At 47.6% G+C, this 13,145-nt stretch overlaps 1 protein-coding gene and 1 long non-coding RNA gene across 4 annotated transcripts in view; one reads left to right on the forward strand and one right to left on the reverse strand.

Annotated features, from left to right (window-relative positions):
* LOC139356921 (uncharacterized) overlaps nucleotides 1-13,145 on the forward strand; it is a 36,349-nt gene that overhangs the window by 11,981 nt on the left and 11,223 nt on the right. The window lies entirely within an intron of this gene.
* Nucleotides 7,024-13,145, reverse strand: part of LOC105484245 (TUB like protein 3) — a 55,028-nt gene continuing 48,906 nt past the window's right edge. For 2 of the 3 annotated variants that reach the window (XM_071072365.1, XM_071072364.1), the window contains 5 exons: nucleotides 12,956-13,070; nucleotides 9,785-9,883; nucleotides 9,227-9,398; nucleotides 8,052-8,165; nucleotides 7,024-7,340 (listed from right to left, as the gene is read on the reverse strand). In XM_071072365.1, the coding sequence (XP_070928466.1) occupies nucleotides 7,303-7,340; nucleotides 8,052-8,165; nucleotides 9,227-9,398; nucleotides 9,785-9,883; nucleotides 12,956-13,070 (538 nt within the window). In that variant the 3' untranslated portion in view covers nucleotides 7,024-7,302. Of the gene's footprint in view, nucleotides 8,166-9,226; nucleotides 9,399-9,784; nucleotides 9,884-12,955; nucleotides 13,071-13,145 lie in introns of all 3 variants that reach the window. The other variant, XM_071072363.1, reaches the window with a different exon arrangement.

Consider the following 13,145-nt stretch of genomic DNA (forward strand, 5'->3'; position numbering starts at 1 on the left):
TGGAGTGCAGTGGTACAATCTTGGCTCACTACAACCTCCGCCTCCCGGGTTCAACTGATTCTTGTGCCTCAGCCTCCCGAGTAGCTGGGATTACAGGCATGCACCACCACATCTGGCTAATTTTTGTATTTTTAGTAGAGATGGGGTTTCACCATTTTGGCCAGACTGGGTCTCAAATTCCTGACCTCAAGTGATCCGCCTGCCTCGGCCTCCCAAAGTGCTGGGATTACAGGCATCAGCCACCGCACCCACACGCGGCCTAGACACACTTTAAAAATGTTGCTCTAATTCTTAGCCCTCTTCTGCCAGTCACCCTCCTTTCTCCTCAAACCATTCTTCCTTCCTAATCTTCCTACTCCCAAACTACAGAAGAAAGAGAACTGCTGGATAGTTCTTCTTGAAACACTTGAGATTCGTGACAAGGGGCAGAATCTAGGTAGAAAGTGCTTAACTAGATGTTAAGCCCTGTGGCTTGAGCCCCAGTATTAAACCAAAGAGGTATAGTAAAAGCTGGTGATAGACCAGGAGAAAGCCTGCCCCATCCTGTGCCCCCAGCTTTACCCCCGTGTGGCTTAGGTCATGGCCAAAGCCATGTTGGGGCAGTGTCAAAGGAGCTCAGGACTGATGGACCAAAAGACAAGGCATATCCAGAAAGAATCTTGGAGGCCCATTTCGTATTTGAAATACTTCAAAAATTTCCATCAACATCAGGGCTAGTATTTGCATAGGCTGTTACTTCAAGTAAAAACACAGATGGGTACAAGGTGAGGAAAGGGAGGTAGGATCAGGTCTGGGCTAGCACTGGTGTGTGAAGTAACCCGGTTAAACCATGCTGTGCTTCTGTCCTGTCCTATTGTCTCTGGAAAACCATCTAAATTTGCTTTATAAACATGTATAAGCCATTCTGTATAAGTGCATGGCTAAAAAGATCATTGTTCTGTTAAGTTTTTTCTTTTTCCTTTTTTTTTTTTGAGACGGAGTCTTGCTCTGTGGAGTGCAGTGGCGCGATCTCAGCTCACTGCAAGCTCCATCTCCCCGGTTCACGCCATTCTCCTGCCTCAACCTCCCCAGTAGCTGGGACTACAGGCACCCGCCACCACACCCGGCTAATTTTTTTTTTTTTTGTATTTTTAGTAGAGACGGGGTTTCACCGTGTTAGCCAGGATGGTCTCGATCTCCTGACCTCGTGATCCACCCACCTCGGCCTCCCAAAGTGCTGAGGTTACAGGCGTGAGCCACCGCGCCCGGCCCTGTTATGTTTTTTCTTAGAGACAGGGTTTCACGCCAGGCTGGAGTGCAGTAGTACAATCTCGGCTCACTGTGGCCTCCTAGGCTCAAGCCATCCTCCGGAGTAGCTGAGACTACAGGCTCGTGCCACAGTGCTTGGCTGATTTATTTTTGCAGAGATGGGGTCTCCCTATGTTGCCCAGGCTGGTCTGGGAACTCCTGGGCTCAAGCGATCCTCCCACCTTAGCCTTCCAAAATGCTGAGATTACTGTTGAGAGCCACCATTCCCAGCTCATTGTTTTATTTTGAAAGAACATTAATAAAAATGATGGCCGGGCACGATGGCTCACATCTGTAATCCCAGCACTTTGGGAGGCTGAGGTGGGAGGATTGCTTGAGCTCAGGAGTTCAACACCAGCCTGGGCAACATGATGAAACCCCATCTCTACAGAATACAGAAAAAAAAAAAAAAAAAAAAAATTAGCTGGGCGTGGTAGCTCACGCCCGTATCCCAGCAGCTCGGGAGACTGAAATGGGAGGATCACTTGAGCCTGAGAAGGTCAAGGCTGCAGTGAGATCATGCCACTGCCATCCAGCCTAAGTAACAGAGTGAGACCCTGCCTCAAATTAAAAAAAAAAAAGATTATATAGATATCTGCCACTAAGTGTTTATTCTGTGCCAGCCAGATCCTGGGCATTTTACCTGGAATACCTTAACTAGTTGCTTTCTTTCTTTCTTTCTTTCTTTTTTTTTTTGAGACGGAGTCTCACTCTGTCGCCCAGGCTGGAGTGCAGTGGCGCGATCTTGGTTCACTGCAAGTTCCGCCTCCGAGGTTCATGTCATTCTCCTGCCTCAGTCTCCTGAGTAGCTGGGACTACAGGTGTCCGCCACTACACCCGGCTAATTTTTTGTATTTTTAGTAGAGCTGGGGTTTCACGGTGTTCGCCAGGATGGTCTCGATCTCCTGACCTCGTGATCCGCCCGTCTCGGCCTCCCAAAGTGCTAGGATTACAGGCGTGAGCCACCAAGCCCGGCACCTTAACTAGTTTCTAAACTCCAGAAATATTAGTGTTCTCAGGCTTTCAGAAGAGAGCCATGGTATAACACGAGGTGCTTGGTAAATGCATGGTAATGTGGTCGGCTTGCTGTTTTCACTCAGGCCTGGTGACTTCCTCACCTGTGCGGGGTCTGCCCATTTTAACACACTTGCAACATGCATTCCTGGACAGTAGGTGGCGCCATGGAACCACCTACAGTTCCCACCACACACCTTCATTTGTGGCAGCCGGTTTTTAGTGGATGAGGGGAGTCTATTGGTTGATAAAAAAGACGGTGAGACTTTTAAAGCATATCCATTGCCAGTGATAACGAGGAAAGGAGGCAAAATGATCCAATATGCCAGTGGTCAGGAAACGTGTCTCAGGAGGTGGCACAGAAACTGGCAGGTCCTTGGCATGCCCCTGGCTGGGGCCTGCGTGGGCCAGGCTAAGAGAGCTGTGGACTGAAGAGAAGCAGGTGTTAGACGTGCAGACAATTCCCGGGCAGGAGCTGGAGGCTGAGGAAAAAGGCAGCTTGCAACATGCTGGAGTTTTCTCTAGGAGCAAGCTGTGTGTGTCTTGAGAGAATTGCTTCGTTACTATAACCACATTGACAAATGTCAAGTTGGCTAATAAATCGTACTTGGTAGAATAAAGAGGACATTCCTCAGTGCACGATCCTGTTTCTTCCACAATTCCAGTCTCCTCTCCATGGTGCCTTCTCTGAGGCCATCTGTGCTTTCCCGGGGCTCTGTGTCACCTCTCCTGCTAGTCATCCTTAGCCATCAACAGCATGAAGCTGTCCAGGGGTAACCAGTGAGTTCAGCTCAAAACAGGGGAATGCCAGAATGTTGTCAGCATGAGTGGGGAGAAACATGTAATTCAAGAATGTAAAAGGGCAGGTAGTTCAAAGCCTCTCAATCTATAAAGGAGGCAAATCATCGGCAGAAATAGGGTCAGAACCCGGGAAGATTTTGCCTTAGTCGAACCATCACTTTATTTCTGCACTTACAATGCTGGTCTCAAGGAATTGAATTGATGCTAGTTCATTTCTTCTATGATCTATTAAACTGATCAAAAAGAGCCTTTTGCAGGCCTGTTTTTAGACTTGTAATTGACACTTGCTGAAATCTTTCATCTCAATGCCCACCAGTATGTCCCTGATCACTAGTGTACAAAACTGTGTCACAAAGAATCTATTTGGGCCAGGCATGGTAGCTCATACCTGTAATCCCAACACTCTGGGATGACAAGGGGAGAGGATCGCTTGAGCCCAGGAGTTCAAGACCAATCTGGGCAACATGGTGAAACCCTGTCTCTACCAAAAACTTAAAAATTAGTTGTTGGTGGTGGACGCCTGTAGTCCCAGCTACTCAGGAGACTGAGGTGGGAAGACGGTTTGAGCCCAGGAGGCGGAGGTTGCAGTGAGCCAAGATCACACCACTGCACTCCAGCCTGGGAAACAGAGCCAGACCCTGTCTCAAAAAAACAGAAAAACTGGCCAGCCATGCATGCACCTTAGCCAAAGAGAATCATATGAAAAAGAAAACAATTCACATTGTGCATGTTGAAGACTTAAAAAAAAAAAAAAAAAAAAAAGGAAAAATCAAGCTGTAAGAATTGATTCCAGCTCTTGTCCTGATTTTTAGGATCTTCTTTTTTTTTTTTTTTTTTTTTTTTTTTTTTGAGACGGAGTCTGACTCTGTTGCCCAGGCTGGAGTGCAGTGGCCGGATCTCAGCTCACTGCAAGCCCCGCCTCCCGGGTTCACGCCATTCTCCTGCCTCAGCCTCCCGAGTAGCTGGGAGTACAGGCGCCCACCACCTCGCCCAGCTAATTTTTTTTGTATTTTAGTAGAGACGGGGTTTCACCGTGTTAGCTAGGATGGTCTCGATCTCCTGAACTCGTGATCCGCCCGTCTGGGCCTCCCAAAGTGCTGGGATTACAGGCTTGAGCCACCGCGCCCGGCCTTTTTAGGCTCTTCTTGCTTCTTTACATGTGTTTATCACTGTGACACTGATAAGAGCCAGAAAGCCTAGGAAAGCTTTGTGGACACTTTTTTTTTTTTTTGAGACGCAGTCACATACAGGCTGGAGTGCAGTGGCACAATCTTGGCTCACTACAGCCTCTGCCTTCTCAGTCCAAGTGATTCCCCTGCCTCAGCCTCCCAAGCAACTGAGATTACAGGCACCTGCCACCACACCCAGGTAATTTTGTTTTTTTTAGTAGAGACAGGGTTTTGCCATGTTGGCCTGACTGAACTCCTGACCTCAAATGATCCTCCCACCTCGGCCTCCTGAAGTGCTGGGCATGAGTCACCACACCCAGCAATTTTTTTTCAACTTCTGAACATACAGCAGCTTTCAAATGTGAAGGCCGGGCACGGTGGCTTATGCCTCTAATTCTAGCACTTTGTAAGGCCAAGGTGGGAGGATCACTTCAGCCCAGGAGTTCGAGCCTGGAAAACATAGTGAAACCCTGTCTTTACTTTAAAACAAAAAATTAGCCAGTCTTGGTGGCACATGCCTATTGTTCTAGCTACTCAGGAGGCTGAGGTGGGAGGATCCCTTGAGCTCAGGAAGTTGAGGCTGTGGTGGGCCAAGATCACACCACTGCACTCCAGCCTGGACAACGGGAATGACACCCTGACTCCAAAAAAAAAAAAACGCCGGGGGCGGTGGCTCACGCCTGTAGTCCCAGCTACTCGGGAGGCTGAGGCAGGAGAGTCACCTGAACCCAGGAGGCGGAGGTTGCAATGAGCCGAGATCGCCCCACTCCACTCCAGCCTGGCAACAGAGCCAGACTCCGTCTCAAAAAAAAAAAAAAAAAGGCTGGGTGCGGTGGCTCACACCTGTAATCCCAGCACTTTTGAAGGCCAAGGCGAGACCAGCCTGCAGCCTGGCCAACATGGTGAAACCTCTTCTCTACTTAAAATACAAAAATTTGGGCCGGGCGCGGTGGCTCACGCCTGTAATCCCAGCACTTTGGGAGGCCGAGGCGGGCGGATCACAAGGTCAGGAGATCGAGACCACGGTGAAACCCCGTCTCTACTAAAAATACAAAAAATTAGCCGGGCGCGGTTGTGGGCGCCTATAGTCCCAGCTACTCGGGAGGCTGAGGCAGGAGAATGGCGTGAACCCGGGAGGCGGAGCTTGCAGTGAGCCGAGATCGCGCCACTGCACTCCAGCCTGGGCGACAGAGTGAGACTCCGTCTCAAAAACAAAAACAAAAACAAAAACAAAAACAAAAACAAAAATTTAACTGGGTGTAGTAGCGCATGCCTGTAGTCCCAGCTACTCAGGAGGCTGAGGCAGGAGAATTGCTGAAATCTGGGAAGAGGAGGTTGCTGTGAGCCGAGATCACCCCCACTGCACTCCAGCCTGGGTGACAAAGCAAGACTCCATCTCAAAAAACAAAAACAGTAAGTTAACACTCAAAGGCAAGCGATGGGGTCTGTTTCACTATTCGATGGTTCATTTGTGTTGCTGCTGAACCAGTAAGGAATGACAACAAATCCGGGAAGCTGACCCGGGCAGGCATCCAAAGAATATACACTCTACCCTCTGGCCCTGCTAAGCTCAGCTATTGGTCCCGTCTTCTGTCCAGACGCCCCTGGCCATCATGTGTAGTGTGTCTAGGTAGCCTCTGGAACACAGCCTTCTTAGTCTGCGGATTCCTGTTCTGCATCAGGATGACATGTTTGTTAGTCATCACCTGGTTTTAAAGAACTGATGTGCTCACTGTGTTACCAAAACTTTTTTTTTTTTTTTTTTGAGGCAAGGGACTCACTCTGTGGCCCAGGGTGGTGTGCAATGGTGTGATCTCTGCTCACTGCAACCCCAGCCTCCCGGGTTCAAGCGATTCTCATGCCTCAGCCTCTTGAGGAGCTGGGATTACAGACGCACACCACCACACCTGGCTAATTTTGGTATTTTTAGTAGAGATGGGGTTTTGCCATGTTGGCCAGGCTGGTGTCCAACTCTTGGCCTCACGTAATCTGCCTGCCTTGACCTCCCAAAGTGCTGGGATTATAGGCGTGAGCCACTGCACGTGGCCCAAGACGACAATTATGATTACAGAACATGACAGTAGGAACTTCCTGAGGCACAGGACTTGCAAAGGCAGTGACACATTTTTATATAAATTAACTTTTATTTCTATAACATATAAAAGGTATAAATAGGACTTATGTAAAAACCAATCACCTGCACACACAAATTATGTGAAATTAGTTTACATATCTCTTTAAACCAGAGGGAGGAGGAGGAAGCAGGATGAGGTCCACCTGGCCCACCATAAGTCCTTCCCCAGATGCTGTCGTGTATTAATAGCTTCTGCGGTCAACCAGGGTAATCTGCCAGGCAGTGCCTCAGGATGGGGTAGGGGTGGTGGTGGTGATGAGGTGTGAGGCTTCTGGGCACGGCTGTGATGGAGGCACTTGGTGGGAAACATGCCTGAGATGTCAACAGTCTCGTCCTCACCCAGAAGGTGGGACTTGTCGCGGGGGAAAAGCCAAGGGTCCCGCAGCTCCCAGCTGGCTCTCCTTCACGTGCTTATCTGATGTGGTGCAGGAACAACAGGCAGGGGTGAGTGGTTTGTCCACAGAAGGGAAGTCTGAGGGAGCAGCCGCCACGGACGTCCCACCCAGTGCTGGCAAACAGTTCTGTGCACAAGGGATGCAGCTCAGCGGTGCTGACAGTGGGGCTCACAGAGCTCCCGTATTCTCAAGGTTTGGATACATTCTGGGAGGGATGAACTGGTGTAAGAGTCACATAATATGTGGAGGGGTGTAATAATCCAAAAAATGTAGCAAAATACCTTCTATGCCTATGAACCTGGGTTGGGGGAGCCGCGAACAAAGTCCAAAGCTCTGCCACACAGGCCAGCAGTGCTCATGTCTGCTGGCTGGTCCTCCCCAAAGCCTCTCCTGCCACCTTTTTTTTTTTTTTTGAAACTAAACTAAATGGTCAATACTGCCATCTCTCTTGATAATGACAAAATGTTTGCACCAGATGCCTGCAGTTGTGTGTCGCTCCACACTAATGGATCCGTAGTGATACAGCTGTGGGAGGCACTCCTGGGTTGAAAATGAAGGCAATTATCAAATCACTGTCAGTCTTGACTGAGTCACCTCTAGAGTTTATGTTTTCGGCCTTAATTGAAATGAAGACAATTATATACACTTCTCACATAATTGATCACAAATGCGATCACAGCCACTCTGACTAAGATTGGTGCTGGCCAATCTGCTGTGAGGGAATGAAGAGAGGAGAGGAACTGCGATGTCAGTCCCTGATTCTACTGCAAGTTTCTAAGCACAGGAAATCCCACTCTAGCTTCAGGAGACGATATGTGACAAGAACATGACTGTGCTTTAAATCATCTCTCAACCATGCTAAGTTGTGATCCCTCACCAAGTCTATGAAACCTGGAAAAGGAGTAGAGTGCACGGGGTGTGTGTGTTTTATAAATTCAGGGATCATTCCAAAAGGGGCAAACTACTGCTTTTCGTGTGTGTGTTTTATAAATTCAGGGATCATTCCAAAAGGGGCAAACTATTGCTTTTCGTGTGTGTGTTTTATAAATTCAGGGATCATTCCAAAAGGGGCAAACTACTGCTTTTCGTGTGTGTGTTTTATAAATTCAGGGATCATTCCAAAAGGGGCAAACTATTGCTCTTCAAGTCCTGGGGCAGGGAGGGGAAGAGGAGGCCACTGTCCGCTCCTGAAAGCTCTGTGGGGAGAAAGGCCCCCTGCCTGATTGTTCTGTCATTCACATGCCAGCTTACTGTCAAAGCTAGAAAGACCGATGCCAAAGGCCTGAACTGCGCAAAGTGGGTAGTTGTAGTCCAGTGTGAACACGTCATCTGCTACACGTCCAAACTGCATGACTATATAGTCAGCTAGAAACACAAGGAAATCAAGATGTTAGAATATAATGTGGTTGCACTAGGGGAAAACTTTTTTTTTCTTCCTTTTCTGAGTTGGGGTTTTGCTCTGTCGCCCAGGCTGGAGCCTAGTGGAATGACCACAGCTCACTGCAGCCTTGACCTCCCATCCCAGGCTCAAGTGATCCTCCCACTTCAGCCTCTTCAGTAGCTGGGACTACAGGCAAGCACCACCGTGGTTGGCTAGTATTTTACTTTTTGTGAAGATAGGGTCTCAGTGTGTTGCTCAAGCTGGTCTCAAACACCTAGGCCAAAGTGATTCTCCTGCCTCGGCCTCCCAAAGTGCTGGGATTACTGGCCCAGTGAAAACCTGTTTATGATATAGAAAGAATCCTCCAAATAGGCCAGTTAATCACCAGGTTTCTGTAGAATAGAGAGCGGCTTGCTGGCAACGTCACAAGCTCCGTAGGCTAGAGGTGCCAGGAACCTTTATTGGGGTCATTTGCCTTTGTTTCCCAAACAACCTACTCTGTGACTTCTCTGATTTTTTTTTTTTTTTTTTTGAGACGGAGTCTCGCTCTGTCGCCCAGGCTGGAGTGCAGTGACACAATCTCGGCTCACTGCAGCCTCGACCTCCTGGCTCAAGTGATGCTCCCACCTCAGCCTCCCAGGTAGCTTGGACTACAAGTGCCTGCCACCAGGCCCAGCTAATTTTTTCTATTTTTTGTAGAGATGGGGTTTCACACCATGTTGCCCAGGCTAGTCTTAAGCTCCTGGTCTCAAGCGATCTGCCCACCTCAGCCTCACAAAGTGCTGAGATTACAGACGTGAGCCATGATGCCCAGCCAACTTTTCTGATTTGCTATAGCATATCTCTCACACTCCTCCCCACTCCTCAACACAGTGATTCACAAGTTTTCTCCAAAACTGTAGTTTCATCTTGCCAAAGAAATCCTTTCTCTCCTCCATGATTATCTCCTGACTATCATTTCCTATCGCACACAGGGGATGTGCATTTCCCATCCTGTAAGAGCGTCTATCCTCCTCTTCCTACCCAGCCCTTCCCGGGGGCTTACGGTCATTTTTGTGGACTATCTGGAAGTTCTTCACTGATGCCTGAGTGACCCGGCCACGAAAGTTGAGGACATAGGACTGAGTGTCACTGTTCCAGACGGGGGCCTTGTTGTGCAGTTCAATGAGATTTTCCATAGTTTTGTTCTGCCACCTTGAGAGCAAACTGTCATGGTTCTGTCCAAAGGGAAAATCATTACTTTGTAACTGACAACCCTACAACTCCACGAGGTAGAAGGTAGAGGAGGAGAATCCTTTCTCCATTTCAGAAAAGGGTAAACCAGAAGCAAAGAATGAAAGCCAACAATGAAGACAGGTTTTTAAAATTATTCTACATTATCCAGCATTTCTCTTTGAAGAAAACATGGTTTCAAGGCAACGACTCTGCAACTGCTCTTATCCTGAGGTTCTGGAGGGCAGCTCTCCTGAAGAAGGGTATGGAGCCATGCTCCAGTGTGGGGCTCTGGAAGCTCAATTTTTTTTTTTTTTTTTTGTATTAACCTCTCTGTATTGTACTACTGTCTTTTAGAGTCTTTTGCTGATTTGAATATGTTCTTACTCACGTTTCGTGGCTGATATGGGATCTGCTTATGATTCAGTGTCATTCCAGGAATGATCACAGACATTTTCCTAGGACCTTTAAATCCAAGTACGTTCGTCTCCTGGAAGATAGGAAAACAAGGCAGAACTTGGAAACAGGAGAAAAATAGAGACCACATTCTTTTATAACATGAGACTTTCTTGGGAATGTAACATGCTTACAATATCAGGTGTACCAGCCAGGGGCGGTGGCTCACGCCTGTAATCCCAGAACTTTGGGAGGCTGAGGTGGGCAGATCACCTGAGGTCAGGAGTTCCAGACCAGCCTGGCCAACATGGTGAAACCCTGTCTCTACTAAAAATACAAAAACTAGCCAGGCATGGTGGCGAGTGCCTGTAGTCCCAGCTACTAAGGAGGCTGAGGCAGGAGAATTGCTTGAACCCAGGAGGCAGAGGCTGCAATGAGCCAAGATCGCATCATTGCACTCCAGTCTGGGCGACAAGAGTGAGACTCTGCCAAAAAAATAAATAAATAAAAAATATAATAAATCATGTGTACCAAAAATAATTTTATTACTTTGCTATAAACAGAGAGTCAAAAACAGGAAAGTAATATATCTCTTTATATATATAAAAATATATAAATATATATATAAATATATATAAATATAACTTTTTGTTGTTGTTGTTTTGTTTTCTGAGACAGAGTCTTGCTCTGTCGCCCAGGCTGGTGTGCAGTGGCAGAATCCCGACTCACTGCAAGCTCTGTCTCCCGGGTTCATGCCATTCTCCTGCCTCAGCCTCCTGAGTAGATGGGACTACAGGCACCCGCCAGCACGCCCAGCTAATTTTGTATTTTTTTTTTTTTTAAGTCGAGACAGGGTTTCTCCATGTTGGTCAGGCTGGTCTCCAGTTCCCGACCTCAGGTGATCCGCCTGTCTCGGCCTCCCAAAGTGCTGTGATTACAGGAGTGAGCCACCACGCCCAGCCTCTTACTCTTGAGTCTTAAATGAGATTTGAGATAACTGTGAACAGGCTGGGCGCGGTGGCTCACGCCTGTAATCCCAGCACTTTGGGAGGCCGAGACGGGCGGATCACGAGGTCAGCAGATCAAGACCATCCTGGCTAACACAGTGAAACCCCGTCTCTACTAAAAAAATACAAAAAAAACTAGCCGGGCGAGGTGGCGGGCGCCTGTAGTCCCAGCTATTCAGGAGGCTGAGGCGGGAGAATGGCGTAAACCCGGGAGGCGGAGCTTGCAGTGAGCTGAGATCCGGCCACTGCACTCCAGCCTGGGCTACAGAGCGAGACTCCGTCTCAAAAAAAAAAAAAAAAAAAAAAAAAAAAAGAGATAACTGTGAACAAACTGCCCAACTTTGTCAGCACCAACACATATTTATTTCCCAGTGAGGGCATGGCACTAGATTACATACAGTGAGAATGAGTTGTGGTTAATTAAGGCCCGCACTAGATGTTAAAAATGCCTGTCAAGCCAAGCAGATTATTCTTATTTTATTTTGAGACGGAGTCTTGCTCTGTCACCCAGGCTGGAGTGCAACCTCTGCCTCCTGGGTTCAAGCGTTTCTCCTGCCTCAGCCTCTTGAGTAGCTGGGATTACAGGTGCCTGCCACCACGCCTGGCTAATTTTTTTATATTTTTAGTAGAGACAGGGTTTCGCCATGTTGGCCAGGTTGGTCTCGACCTCCTGACTTCAGGTGATCCACGCGCATCAGCCTCCTGAAGCGTTGGGATTACAGGCATGAGACACCGCGCCTGGCCGATTATTATTATTTTTAAAATAGGATCTCATGCTGTCGCCCAGGCTGGAGTGCATGGCGTGATCACAGCTCACTGCAGCTTCGACCCTCCTAAGACTCAAGTGATCCTCTTGCCTCAGCGCCTCCAGTAGCTGGGACTCCAGCGACTGCCACCACGCCCAGCTAGTTTTTGTATTTTTAATAGAGACAGGGTTTCGCCATGTTGCCTAGGCTGGTCTCTCCTGGGCTCAAGTGATCTGCCCGCCTCAGCCTCCCACAGTGCTGGGATTACAGGTGTGAGCCATCAAGCCCAGCCAAGCTAAGCAGATTATGTATGAAAGCTATAGAGGAAAGACGCTTCACATCGAAGTGGTGAAGTCAAGTGGTTCTCAGGCATGTAGATAAGATCTCATGGGATTAATTTCAACTTCAGAAAGTTGAGACTTTGGAATAAAAACACCAGCTGAGATGGGTCAATTCCTTCTTGCTTTCTCTTACTCAACAACTTTTTGAATACCTACTGTGTGCCAGGCCATGTGCTGGTATGGATACAGCCATGAGTAAGAGTTCGCAAGAATTTACAAACTGGTGGAGACGGTTCATGTTGAACAAATAATAACAAGTACATGTGGGTTACAAATGCCACAAGGACACAGACAAAGGAATGTCAACCACATCTAGTGGAGTACTCAGAAAAGACTTTGATAAGGCAAAAGGCAAGAGAGAGGAAAAGGGAAGCCTCTCCAAGGAGGAAAGAGGAGTGTGGTTGGACAAGGGAACGACAGGAGGGCTGCTTCGCTAGAATGATGGGAAGCGGGGGTGAGCCGACAGAGGAGTCTGAAAGCAAATGCTGCCATGTTAGATCTTCCACAATGGGTAGTCACTAAAAGGTCTGCAGCAGAACAGGAGGCTCAACTAGAGCCTTGTTTTAGGAAGATTCATTTGGTAGCAGTAGAGAATGAGCTAGATAGTTCTCAGGTCTTTCCTGGGTGTGAAATAAAATGAAAAAGTACAATAAAACAAATAATAAGATGAAATTTAAAAAGAAGTGAACTATAAATGCCAAAAAGAGGAAAAAAATAAAAAGATTAAAAAGAGAAAAAAGAGAATGAACTAGATAGGAAAAGATTAAAAGCAAAAAAAGATCAGCTTCAATTTATTGTAACCTTTGGCCACTGGATAAGAAGTAAAGGTCTGAACTAAGTGGCAGCAGGAAAAAAGAAGAGGAAATAAGGGAAGAAATATTCTGAGAGTGAAAAATAATTGAACTTGGCAATTCAGATAACTAAAACTCAAATACATGGAGAAAGTGGTACAGCAACAGAAATCAGAAATAGAAACAAGCTTGGGAGGGGAGGTTCTTAGGCGACACTAGGTGAAAAGTGCCAGCATGACGTCAGGAGGGCAGGAAGTGGGCCTTGGGAAAGCAGCACTCACATAGGAGATGGCGGCCAGCTCCTGCCGGGCGTGGGCCGCTCCTACCAGACCCCGGCCCTTGATGGGGCAGATACCACGGTCGTAAACGGTAAACTTGGTCCCCATGAGGTTGGATCTGGAGTCAGGAGAAAAAGTCACCAAGATGATCTGTAATTTTTTTTCTTATACAAACACAATCTAAGAGAAGGAA

Source organism: Macaca nemestrina, chromosome 10 (genome assembly GCF_043159975.1).
Source record: "Macaca nemestrina isolate mMacNem1 chromosome 10, mMacNem.hap1, whole genome shotgun sequence".
NCBI lineage: Eukaryota > Metazoa > Chordata > Mammalia > Primates > Cercopithecidae > Macaca > Macaca nemestrina.